A 13,377-nucleotide genomic window follows, 5' to 3' on the forward strand; every position below is an offset into this window, starting at 1 on the left:
TGCAGCAGTAACTGGGTGAAAGCCTATGGCTTATGTTATACAGAAGGCCAGATCAGATGATCTAAGGGTCCCTTAAAATGTATGGTTTCAGAGTAGCAGCCGTGTTAGTCTGTATTCGCAAAAAGAAAAGGAGTACTTGTGGCACCTTAGAGACTAACAAATTTATTTGAGCATAAGCTTTCGTGAGCTACAGCTCACTTCATCAGATGCATGAAGTGTATGAATGTATGAATCCGTGAGTCACAGGAGCTGCTAAATAAGACTATCGTATTTTACAGAAAACAGCTGGGGACTCTCTAATCTGGTACATTTCACCCTGCAGAGTTGCATACAGATTATCTGAATGACAAGAGGAGGGACAGAGGGTTGGGACTCTCTTATCCAGAGCCTCCTCTGACACTGGGCTGTAATTTTTTGTGTGTTTCCAGCAAATATGCTTCCAGCAAACCTTTTAGGGCTGGATCCATGTAAATCAGTGGGATTCTTTCCATTGGCTTCTATGTGGGTTTTGGATCAGGCACTGGATAAATAAATAGACGGAAATAACAAATCAAATGCTTTTAACTAGTATTTTAAGTAGTCCAAATGTCTGACTCCAGCCACAACTCCATCCAAACCCTCTGAAGGAAAAAAATCTCTTATTTCCATGGAGCCTGCTTTTCGCCAGTGATTGGGGTATTAATAGCTGGCACTTTGATCCAGGCCTCTCTCTCCATATATTCTGTGTTTCTGGCCTAGAAGGAAACATATGTCTGGTGGCAAGTAATATTCGACGCTGATCAGTGTAGCAGGGTAATTTTATACCTCCACTCTCAAGAAATCCTCCAATCCACAGACTGAGTCCCAGTCCTTGTGGTTAATGCAAATCGAAAACCTCACCCCACTCATCACTAAATTTGAATGGGTCCATAAAAGCAAATTATATAGATTGGGCATTTCCCTGGCTTCCTTGCATGTAGCCTGAGGTTTCCTGACCCCACTACCTGGTGTTGCCCTGCAGTGACACCTGCTGGAGACGTCTGGAAATGAAGCTCTCTAGTTCTCTGATTGCTAAGGAAACCTGGAGCTTATATGGAGGAGGTTTAAGAGTGTGATTTCGGAGTCCCTAGCTTGTGCCTTTAGTTCTTTCCGTCGAGTAAACTGGTTGCATCTTGTTTCTGAGCTAATGGAAGAAGCCATGGAAAGAGGGTTTGTTAACGGTGACTGTGGTTTGTCTTTTAATGGAGGTAGCAGGAACTGGGGACAGTTCTCTCTCCCCGCACCTCTCCAGTCTAAATACACATTTTACAACTGTCAACCCCTCTGGAGTGGGGAGGAGACAAACTCTGCTCCCCTGATGGGGCAACTGCGAAGAACCTCTGGGAATGGAAACACCTGGAGTTTCTTAGCCTGCATGCAAGGAAACCCGATTCTCCCGATTCACTAATTCACTGTGCTTTCTGATCTAAAGAGGATGAATTCCTGGTCCTGATGCTGCAGCTATCAGAGGCCTGTGCTGTCGGTGTATGTGGCCCTAGGCCGTAATAAGAAGCATTCGCAGCTCTGAAGGACAGTTACACTAAGCTCTGGCCTGCTTCTTAGGTGCTGCCAACCTCCTGCAGGGCTGCTTTTAGCACCAGAAGTCAGAGCGGTTTCTTCACTTCTAACTTCTGAGCTCTCTGCTCCCTGGCAACGAATGACCATGGGTGATTTCCTCGTTGGCCCTGAATATAAAACACACAGAATGATGCACTGCACAGTTACCCCAACTGAGAGCTGCAGGAGGGGTCAGAGAAGTGCCCTGGCTAGCCCCAGAGGGAGGGGAGTGAAACAGTCACGGGATAATTAATATTGCCCGGCAGCTGGAGACCACAGAGAGCGGCAAAGGGATGTTGTCATGAATATTAACTAGGAAGAAGGCTGGGGTGGGAGGGAGGTTTGTAATGCAAGTGCTTAGACTCTAGACCAAGCCCAGACAGCAGCTCAACCTCTTCCTGTGATGCTTTTTCTTATTATTATTCGGTCACATTGTGAGCAGCGATGGAAGGATTAAGATCGCTGCTGGCACAGGTAGGCATCAGCTGCTGGCCCTGAGTCGGTCTGCGATTGAACGGGCAGAGGGTTATGGTGGGATGAGGCAATGGAATAGGCGTCTCCTGCAGGTCCCTTTCTCAACCCAAAAGCGAAGGGTTCTCGGGGCACAGGGGTGCCCCTGCTCAGTGGTTTACAGGAGAGATGCTCATCTCCCCAGCTCTGCTGCTGTCACTGCTGCCAAGAGACAGACTCAGCCCTGAAAGTTTTGGGCCCATTCGGATCTGGACTTGATGGTTCAGGCCCATCTGTACCTACTGGGCTTTCCTCTGGTTCCTTCCACCTGGATTTCAAGGCAGTTTTGTAACCCAAATGAATAAGCCCTCCAAAGACTATGGTGAGGTGTTCTTATCTCCCTTTTACTCTGTGTGTAAACTGAGGCATAGCGCCCAGTGAATTGGTTACCCCACAGCATGTTGGTGGCAGAGCTGGGAACAGATCTGTGGTCTCCTAACTCTAAGATGTTTGCTCTCACCAATGGGCTGTGCTCCCTCTGGGGTGTAAGTGACTTCTTTTTCTGGATAAAAGCGCGTGGTGCAAGGTAACACATGTAACCAGGGACCGGTGACTGTGAATTCAAGCCCTTCCAGAAAGGTGTGGTTTGGCCCAACGCCTTCAGTGCAGGGTTCAGGTGATAACTGACCTCAGTCCCTTCCCCCAGTCCCCCAGGAGAAACTTGGTGGGAGGTTCTGTTCCTGCAGGATGTCTTAGCTCTGATGTGTTGAGCTCCCTCCTGCACCCATTTCTGCTCCAGCTGGTTAGGGGTGGCAGCGAGCTCTGGTGTGCAAACGGGGCCAGGTCTGCAAGTGTTCAGATCTCTCCACTGCGTGAGGGGCCATGCCTGCTGGCACTGGTTGCTCGGCCAGTTCTCATGGCAATGTGTGGAGCGTGTATGCAGCCAGAGAGGTGATGCACTAGATACAAACCCCCATCTTCCCTAGGAGATGGTTGAGTCTCTGCTTTCCCTACTCAGCTCGCCAGGGTCTACCAAGGTGTTTCTGGCCTCCTCCCAGACTGCCAGCTGCTGAGAGAAGGGGCATCCTGTCATCCCAACCCCTTCCGTGCCACCCAGGTCCACACTGCGCAGTGCGGGACCTGGTCATGCGTAACGAGTCCCTGTGCCCACAGCAGGAGAATAATGATGGACAGCATTAAAAGCTCGGGGCAGGGGAAGGTGGGGGCGGATGCAGGAGCAAGGAAACAGGAAATAAAGGGGCAAATCTCGGTCCCTTGTTGCTATTTTCTGTGTGGCTTGTAAGTTCCTCAGGGCAGAGCAGCCCTGGGCCTTATCTGCCATGCTCGAGAAATGATCCGTTGTCATACTGAGGCATACACATGACACTTTATACTGTTTCCGTGGCCCTGGGGGCGCCGTCACCAACCCCCTGGGCGCCGGGCTCTGCTGCAGTCTCTATAGCAGGACGACGCTAGGGCTGTGCCAGGTACCACATGCCCCTCGGTGAGGATGCACCAGGTGCCAGGGGGAGGGAGAGATTGTTGGAGGGGGGGTTGGCCTCTCCGCTAGCAGGTCTATCTGTGGAGCAGACCGCGCTGGAGTGGGGCGAGTGCCTTTTCAGGACAGTAGGTGATGGGAGTGGTGCTCGGCTTCCATTGCTGTGATCCATCCTATCCTCCACCACACATTGCGGCACCTGGGTTTGGTCCCCCGTAAAGCCCAAGGGAATGATTCACCCAGGCCTCCTCCCATCAGGAGCAACCCCCAGCATCTGCCCTGCCATTCGCTCCCGTCCCTCTAACCTGGCTTGTGATGGATAAATGCCTGGTTCGCAGAGAGGCCAGTACTGCAGAGGAAGGATGGACCAGACTCCAGCACTTACAGCATCATATAGGGCCTGATTTATAGGGCACATCTGGGTGGGATGGGCGAGTGCTCACCATCTGGTCCCTAGTCTGAGGCAGGGCCCACAGGAACCTAGGCAAACGGGTATTACCTCGCTCCTTCCTCCCAGGGGGCTTGTGGGGCTTAGTGCAGGAAGGATCCTAGGGCGCTTTGAGATTTGAGGGAGGGGATGGGGCTCACTTTCTCACCTGCTCAAGCTTTGTTCTTTGGATTCTAGTTCTAGGGTTTCGGTGGAGCTGGCCATGATGTTACGGTTCCTGGTGGCTGCCCTCTTCCCAGCTGTGATCCTGGCCGCGCCACCTCCCATTAACAAACTGGCCCTTTTCCCAGACAAGAGCGCGTGGTGCGAGGCGAAGAACATCACCCAGATCGTGGGGCACAGCGGCTGTGAGTCGAAGTCCATCCAGAACAGGTACGGGGGGAGCAGGCTGAAATGCAGCCCAGGGCTTCTCAAGATGCAACTTGTTTCCTTTACTATTCAGGTTACTTTGCCTGATGCAGACTCCCTGCTAAGGGAGAAGATTTTGAGTCAATTTCAGGATCAGGGCCCTAGTTGGCACCATCTGGATTTAGCAACACGGGGCTGTAGTAGGGAGTCGATTGGTTGGGTGGCAGAGCCAGAACTAGGAGGAGGTCCCTAGAACAGGTTGTTACCACTCTCCAAGCTGGAGTCAGAGGGAGACACTGACGGAAATGTGCACTCAAGCCCTCATTTCCCCCTTAAGAGACTTAAAGCGCAGTGTGACTCTCTTGCAAGTGACTTCAAGCTGCAGCGATCCTGGTGATGTCCTTTCCTGGAAGAGTCCAGGAACAATGCCACAGCTCCTGGGTCCTGCTCTGGTCACTGGCAGCAGGATACCGTAACGAACTGGCTTTTGTGTGCACACCACTGCCCTCTACTGGATGGATTTGGAACTGCTCAGCTGTGTCATAGGCCCTGTAGTGCAATTGGTTTTTCCCAAGTGGCAAGCTGGGCTCTTGATGCATGAGAATCTGAGTTCTCCCCCCCGACATCCCAAGTGGCTGTGGGGTGTGCACAGTGTTTATGGCAATGCAGCTTTATCTTGTTCAGCTGGGTCACGCTTTGAGTCACTCCTTGAGCCCAGGGGTCACACATGCAGGCCGTATGTGTCCCAGCATAGGAAAGGCAAGGCAAGGACTCCTCCTTCCTCTCCCCACCACTTCCATCAGTCCCACCTCTGCTTCTCTGGCCCATCGGATGCTGGCTCGCTGTAGGGCACACGGGGAGCTTTTCATGGGGAGGAGGAGAAGGGTGCTGCATTGAGACGCTACCTGCTTCATCACTGCATGAGGCAGCTGGAGCAGCTCTGGTTGTGGGGCTGAGCGGCTGCAGAGAGAAGGCCTGGCTCTTTCCCCATTGTGACAGCTCTCTAGCCACCTATCTCCAGCCTGTCCCGGTAGAAGACCATGATCTTGCTACCTCCCTCGCCTCCGGCAAGCACCGGCTGCTACCAGAGCCCTAGGCAGGGAGCGTCTCGTGCCTGGTTTGCATCAAGCTCCCAGTCCCATCTAATGCTCTGCTACATGGGCTTTACTCCTGCCTTTTCTTCACAGGGCCTGCTTGGGACAGTGCTTCAGCTACAGCGTCCCCAACACCTTCCCTCAGTCTACGGAGTCCCTGGTGCACTGTGACTCCTGCATGCCCGCGCAGTCCATGTGGGAAATCGTGAGTAACCCCTCCTGCTCTAAGGCCCTCTTAGTACCTGGGGATGGCTGGCTTTGCAGTTCGGGTGCAGGCCTGGGAATTGAGAGATCCGGATTTTAGTCCTGCCTGCTCTGTGCCTCAGTTTCCCCACCGGTGCCATGGGCATGGGGTGATTTGTTGACGTCTCTCAAGCGCCCTGTGATCCTTAGATGGAAAGTGCTAGTCCAGGCAAGTCTATTGTTATGAATAATAATAAATACATAAACGTTTGCTGAGCCATCCCACCGCCCCGTGACTCCATGCATTATTCATTTCTGCTGTCACGCCCACATGCCCTCTCTTCTGATCCCTCCCTTTGTCTCCGTCTCCCACTCGTGGCTTTGTGCCTTCTTCCATGCCTGAAACAGTCTCCCACATCTCATCTGCCAGTCACCCACCAATCTCCTCGCCAGCAACGTCTCTGTGCCCTCGCATGCCCCAGGCGTCACCCCATTAATCCGAGTGAGCCTGGGACCCTGCCTTTGGTGCTGGTTCAGGGATGCCCCCAGTGCTATGTGAATCACTAAATGCATACGTGGGACTCTAAAGCCAGCTGGTCCTAGGAGTCAGGAGAACTAGGGTCTGTTCTGAGCTCTGCTGTTGACTCGCTGGGCGCCTTTGGGGCAGGTGACTTAGGGCAAAACTTTCCAAAGCCACCTCTGATTCTGGATGCCCAGCTAATGGGGGCATTTGCAAGGGACGGCCAAGTTTCTTATTATTTGATATTTCTATTGCAGTGGTGCCTGGCTGGGACTCGCTGTGCCAGGTGCTGTACAAATGCAATTCCTCCCCCTTGGCCAACATCAGGGATTGAACCGGGGCCTCCAGAGCTGAGAGTCTCTACAGTAGAGGTCACCAACCAGTCGATCACGATCCCCGGTGGCAGCGCAATGTGGCTGCTGCTAAGGCAGACTCCCTGCCTACCCTGGCCCCACACTGGTTCTGGAAGCAGCCACTTCAGCCTCGCAGGCTGGGGGGTGGGGGCAGGGGTCTCCCTCTGTGCACTGCTCCTGCCTGCAAGTACCGCCCCCGCAGCTCCCATTGGCCGGGAGAGCTGCAGGGGCGGTGCTTTCAGAGAGGGGCAGCGCATGGAGCCTCGTTCCCCCCTCCTCCCTATCCCAGGGGCTGAAGGGGTGCAGGAGTGGTGTGGGGCCAGGGTAGGCAGGGAGCCTGCCTTAGCCTCCTGCACCCACCAACGACAGGGAGCCACAGGACGTAAGTGCTGCCCAGCGGGAGGCTGCACCCCAAGCCCCACCCTGAGTCTCCTCCCAGAGCCAGCACCCCACACCCCTTTCTGCACCCCAAGCCCCACCCTGAGCCCCCTCCCAGAGCCAGCACCCTGAACCCCCTCATTCACCCCAACCCCCTGCCCTAGCCCAGAGCCCCTGCCTGCATCCTGACTCCCTCCTACAGCTTGCACCCCTCACCACATCCCAAACTCCAACCCCCTGCCCCAGCCCGGTGAAAGTGAGTGAGGGCGGGGAAGAGCGAGAGATGGAGGGGGGAGGGATGGAGTGAGCAGGGCGGGGCTTTGGGGAAGGGGCGGGTTAGATCCTGAGTTGCCCTTCGGTTCAAAAAGTGATCTTAGGTGTCAAAAGGTTGGAAACTGCAGCTCCGCAGCTTGAGGCTCGCTGAGCTGGAACAGACGTGCATCCTCTGAACATGGGACACTGACCAGTGGGTTTTGCAGACTCCTAGGAAATGACGGACCCTGCCCATAAGAGCTTCCAGCTGGATTGGGGCAGAGTGGGCTCCGAGCTGCGTGCCCCGCCCATACCCCTGCAGTGGGCTGGGGGTATGTGTCGGAGGGGAGGGGGACCATTTCCCGCTCACTCCCCTCCTCTTCCTCTGGTCCAGGTGACGCTGGAGTGCCCGGGCAACGCCGAGATTCCCAGAGTCGACAAGCTGGTGGAGAAGATCCTCCACTGCAGCTGCCAGGCCTGCGGGAAGGAGCCGAGCCACGAGGGGGCGCTGTTCAACGTCTACCTGAACGCAGAGGAGAACCTGCCCGCCGAGGGCCCCAGCCCCCATCACTACGCGCACCACCAGCAGGAGGCAGAAGAGGCTCCCGTCTCCAACCACCACAGCGAGGAGGGGCGGGGCGGCGAGGAGTGACCCACGCCCTCCAGGACTGTCCTTCCAGCCTGCAGTGCGGACGGGGGGTGGTGCACGGGGGAGGGGGGGGGGCTGCGGGGTGTCTTACCTGTCTACTAACTACCCATCATGCTTTGCTCTTAGCGGCGCTGTGGGGTGGGCAAGAACGTCCGAGGTCCAGACGGGGCTTGGGCTGAGACGTGGGGATGGGAGCGTGGGGGGGATCTGAGCAAACCTACTTGCACATCATAGTGATAATATATTGTGAGGGGGCGGGAGGTTAGGGGCAGCAGCTGGGAGGGGCAGGACGGGACCCCTCAGGGGCTGAGGTTGGCACAGGCTGGCTCTGCAGGGTTTGGAACCGGGCTTCGGAGCCTCTTATGCTTTCTCTTCCTTTACCTCCGTAGTTTTAACGGACTCTTGCTGGGGGACCAGCCTCTCTTTGCTCCACCTCCTGCTGCTTTCCTGGGATGTCTGCGAGGGTGAGCTGTTTCCCACAGCCTCCTGGGAGTGGGGTATCCCTCCAGCCTCCTGGGGGTGTAGGGCAGGGGTGCCCTGCCTCTCTGTTGTCCCTCAGGGGTGGGTGGTATAGGGAGACTTCAACACTGAGGCCTTGGCTAGGGGATAAGAAGATCTTTCTTTCTCCATACCCAGAGGAATTCGCTGATTGAAACTGCACCCAGCTCTGCGTTCAGGCAAGTCTTGGTTCTTGCTTTGCCCCGAATGTGACTCCAGGAGGGAAATTGGGGCGCCTAAGAAGGGTTTTATCCCCAGTGCTGGTTATCCGCGGGACGGAGATGGTGTGTGCTGGGCTTTGAGGGTGGGAGGAGATGCACATGCATGCTGGGGCCTGGGACAGGAATGACATGGTGGCCTATCAGGGTCCAGGAGGGCTGGTGGAAGGGAGTGGGGGGGCGGGTCTAGGGGCTCTATATTTCTCCAGCACTCCCATGCTCTGTATTCTTTGGATCTTATTGGTCTTGCCCCAGAAAACAGTGTGTTTCCACTTGCTCATGTCCCTGGGTTTATTGATAGACCCTGGCGCTCCCTCCCATCCCTCGTCCTCTGGTGTGGGTCAAGGAGAAGCAGAGCAAGGGGCAGGAGGGACTCTCCTTGCTTGCTGCCTACTCTGAGTCCACTGCAAACCTGGTGTGCACCCAGCTGAGAAGGAAGAGCTCCCGTGGGGGAAGGTGGGGCCCGCTGGGGAGTGTCAGGGGACTTGGGGGAGGCCGATATTGCTTAGGGGAGAGGAGAATCCAGGCAGCCCTGGCATCTCCACAACTTGGGAAGGGTCAGTGACTGGGAGATATTCAGCCACTCAGAGTCGGAGCTGGATGCTTGCTAGCCTGAGTTGCTGGTTGCTCCCTTCCCAGGGGCCAGCCAGAATTGGGGCTCGAGGCCTAATGTTTTACAAGTGGACCCAGAAACCTTCCTTCCTCTCCCCACCTCACTGCGCAGCCAAACCTCCTGCCATATTTGTGTCTGTTCCCAATGGTTTTGTAAGGAGCTGTTGGGCATGGAGGGGTCTCTCTCTGCTCCGCCTGGCACCTGAGAGAGCGGCCCTTCTGGCTCGCCTGCCTGTAGAGCTCGTGTGCACCTTGCTCTCGCTGATGGGAGGGAGCCAGGGTGCACAGTGAGCACTGGGGATCCTCGCTCAGTATGGAGCTTGGTTGAGCCAGCGACAGATTGGGTGGCATCCCTATACCAGGGAGTCTGGGCACAGCTGGGGTACGTGCCATAGACTCTTTTCCAATGTCCCCTTCCCGCCTTGGCTTCTCTGCAGCACTTTAACAGACAGTGGAGGGAGGGGGTGAGTTGATCTCCTTGACGGGAATGGAACTTAGCTGGGAATTGCTCTTTATCTCACCTTCACACTGCCCGGGATCGGGAAGACGTTTGGTTGGGGACCTGGGGGCCAGCCCTGCCTGTCTTGCTAGCCACCTTCGCTCTGTTGTATAAAGCTGATCTCTTTTTGTTGCTGTTCTGACAAAAGCTTCCAGAGCTTATAATCAATATATTTTTCCTTTTGACGGGATTTTTTTCTTAAATAAATTAGTTTTAACTTCCACGCCTCATCGTTTCGTGGTTCTTTGGCAACGGAGCTGAATGCAACCCTACTGATGCCCAAGAAGTGGGGTGTCTGCTTATGCTGGGCCTGAACTGGGTTTATTCCGAGCAAAGCTAGGGCAGAATGGAAGCTGGTACTGGAGGACCTGGGACATCTCTGAATTTCTGCTGCACTTAACCTATTCAGGGGAACGTTTTAAAAATAATTGCTCAGTTTATTAACTTCTGCCCCTTAAAGCCACCATTACACAGTGAACCAGTGCTGCTGACCAGGAATGGAAACAGCCAACAAGCTGCGTCCCTGCGACTGGGGAGAGCAGGAAAAGTCACTGACACAGCTGCTATATTTGATGTCCAATAGCATCCTCTGGAGTAACAAGCGTAGGGACCATCTCTCCACAGAAACCTGAGTGGTTACAACTCGTTCACCACTAGGTGGAACCCTTGGTCCAAAGAGAATATCCATGAAGTCAAGAAAAGTTTCGGGGCCTCTTAGCTGGAGGAGGGCATGTCTGAAATTCTTCTTCCAGGTTTACAAAAGGCGGAATCCGGTAGGTTCGGGTTAAAATGACTGGGATAGTCTCAAATGACTCCTGTTCCTAAGGGTTTAACTACTCGGGGGGCACTGATCCTTTTTGGAGCTGGGTTCCTCCTCTGAGGGTATGTCTACGCTTGCAATTGGAGGTGTGACTGCAACTCGGGTAGGCGTACCTGTGCGAGCTTTAATCGAGCTTGCCCGGCTCAGAACGGCAGTGAAGATGCCGCGGTGTGGACCCCCGGCATGGGCTAGCGACGCTCCAGGTGGTTTGAGCAGAATGGAAAGATAAAACCAGCGGAAGGTAAAAGCAGTTCGGGGGCTGATGAGAATCTAAGGAAGTGTGTGAACATGCTCCAGCCACCTCTTGACCTGGAGAGACATCTACAGAGCAGGGATGGCACAGGCATGCTGTCTGCGCACTGGGACTATCTCTAGGGATCAGAGAGGCGCTCAGTCTCTATCATCCAGTCCCGCAGCTGGGAATACCAACAAGGGGGACAACCAGTGCCAGGTGTACAGGACGCTTCTCTGCTAGGAACTGGACTGGGGCCACCAAACAGCCAGTAGCCATTAACTTTCCGTCCTTATTGATGACAACCTCGAGATGACACTGATCGTCTCCATCTTGAGCATTACAGGGCCCACGGTGTTTGAGCACCTCGCAGTCTTCAGTGGCTTTATCCTCACCGCCCCCCTGTGAGCTAGGGCAGTGCTACATCCCCCATTTTACAGACGAGGAACAGCGGGGCCGAGGCCCAGATCCTCAAAGGGAGGCTAGGAAGTTAGGCCCCGAAATAGCTCTGAGGATCTGGGCTTAAATGACTTGCCCAAGGTCACATAGGAGAGGCAGAGCAGGGACCTGAACCTGAGTCCTAGGCTGTAGCAGGAACCACTGGGCCACCTCTCACTCTTGAACTGCCTAGCTGTCCTGTCTGGCTACTCCTTCCAAATCACAACCCCATCTCTGTGCCACTGGCAGTGAGGTGGCTGCTGTGGAAATTGTGATGCCCCTGCTAGGAGATCCTACAGTAAAAAGAGGGAGAAGAAGACAGCAGAGCTGGCTCTGTGAAAGCCAAGATCCTTTTGTCCTGCAAATGTTCCCAAGAAGGGAGAGCTGGGGAATAGAACCGATGCAGGGAAATGCAGCCCAGGCCGGCAGGCGTGTCTCTGCACTGAATGGTGTTCGTGAGGCAGCGGCAGGATTTTTACGTTGTGTTTAAAAATGCGGCTTTAATCAGCCTGAATTCATCTCTGCAGCAAACAGAACAAAATGCTGCACTCACAGGCTTCAGCCGTTCTTAGCAACCGAGGGCCTGATTCAGAGCCCCACTTGCACCCCTGTACATCGACTGAAGTAAAACCGGTATATTGCTAGTCGGGGAAAGTGGGAGGGCTGCTAATCTCAGCAAAAATGTGGCCATCAACCAAAGACCCCCAGATCTGCTTTGTAGCAAGTGTTTTGCTGACGAGAGCTGCAGTGTCTCCTAAGCAATTAGGGCCAGATCCTCAGCGGGTGTAACTCTGCATAGCTATATTGACACCAGTTGAGAGTCTGGTGCTGGCTGACGCTTTCCTTGCTCTCAGGTTGGGGCTGAGGAAGTGAGGGTGTCCTGGTGTAATTGCAGCTCTAAATAAACCTCCAGCAGCAATCAGCACCTAGTCTGCCCTGCCTAGGCATGTCAGCCAGGGGGCCGTTGGCACAGAGGTGTATAGGAGGGTTGGTCTGTGTGACTCCCACGGGGAAATGAGGTCCCAAGATTAATGGAGTAGAGGAAGCGCTCACCGAGACAGCTCCGCAGAGCCATTTGTCCTGTGTGCATCTTGATTTGTCCGGGGAGTTTGCTTCTTCCAGGCATGGCTCTGCAGCAGTCTCTGGTTGCAGTAATGTTCCCCAGTGGTGCTGGTTCACAGTGACCCCCGAACCTTGGGCAGTCTGTCCCAGCAGCTCATTCCCAGTGAGCTCCGAAACCCCTGAGATGAGAGGGCTGGCAGAGGGTAGATGGTAGAGGGAGGTAAGAGGCCTTGGCAAGGCGGTTTCAAGCTTCATGGAGCCTAAGGAATGGTTGGGAGGGCTTCCTGTGATACAGAGAGAGACAGCACTCCCCCTGCCCCACTGAGCGTTAAAAGGGCCAGTGACCATTATTCCACATCAATTGTATGCATCTCATGGAAGCTCTGGGGCAGTCTGAGATGGGGCTGGGCCCAAGCACTCTGGGGTAGGACTGGGCTGAGCTCTGGGACCCTGTTTCAGGAGCCGTCAGACCAGCTCTTCCCCGCTTCTCCTTCCCAGGTGGGTTTGACATTGTCCTTTGTACCAGGAAGGAACAGAGTGAAGTAGAAGGGTGGTTCTTGGGCCTCTCCCTGCGCTGATCAGGCTGAGATCCTGTCTCGGCCCCATCCCTACCCAGCCACTGACCCAGCCCCCCCACCTTTCCTGCAGCAGCCAGAGTGCCTGGGGAGTGAGAAGGCTGGTGCTAGGAGCCAAGATGGAAATGAACTCAGATTAATGTGTGGAGACAGCTGCCTGGTCACTCCCCTTCCCTGCCCCCATTTTGGATGTGGGCTGTTTCCCTGGGCATGTGGACTCATTGCCTGCAGCTCCCGTCGCTCTGATCTTTCCACCTGGTGGGGGCAGGGGTGAGTAACAAAACAAGACAGATCCAGCCCTTCTCTGCACCCTGCCTGGTTTCATTCTGAACATGTTCCTGCACGTCCTCGTGCGGTGCTCAGCAGGGAACTCATGGTTATTGTGCTCCAGCATAGAGGTGAACAGACTGTCCGCGGGTGCAAGTGAGGCTAGGTGCTAGGTGCAGCCTTCTCTGCTGAGTGGTGGGACGTCTCCGGCCCCTTGGATCTCTCTTGCTCTGAAGAGAGCTGGGTGCAAAAGGGGTCAGGGTGTGGCTGGAGAAGGTGGCATCTGACATTTGGTCTCAGGTGCGATTCTTACTCTAACAAAGCCGCTTGCTCCGGGGCTCCCTTCCTGCTGCTAGTCTGGGGCAGCCTGGTGGCTGCCCAAACATGCTCCCATGAGTGACAGGTTGG

At 54.9% G+C, this 13,377-nt stretch overlaps 1 protein-coding gene across 2 annotated transcripts in view; it reads left to right on the plus strand.

Moving 5' to 3' along the window:
* The window catches only part of LOC102937750 (NBL1, DAN family BMP antagonist), a 64,158-nt gene extending 54,360 nt beyond the window's left edge, over positions 1-9,798 (plus strand). For both annotated transcript variants that reach the window (XM_037881059.2, XM_027829926.3), the window contains exons 2-4: positions 4,149-4,343; positions 5,507-5,618; positions 7,494-9,798. In XM_037881059.2, the coding sequence (XP_037736987.1) occupies positions 4,174-4,343; positions 5,507-5,618; positions 7,494-7,751 (540 nt within the window). In that variant the 5' untranslated portion in view covers positions 4,149-4,173 and the 3' untranslated portion in view covers positions 7,752-9,798. The remainder of the gene's footprint in view (positions 1-4,148; positions 4,344-5,506; positions 5,619-7,493) is intronic.
* Positions 9,799-13,377: the final 3,579 nt, after the last annotated feature.

This window comes from Chelonia mydas, chromosome 18 (genome assembly GCF_015237465.2).
Source record: "Chelonia mydas isolate rCheMyd1 chromosome 18, rCheMyd1.pri.v2, whole genome shotgun sequence".
Lineage (NCBI taxonomy): Eukaryota > Metazoa > Chordata > Testudines > Cheloniidae > Chelonia > Chelonia mydas.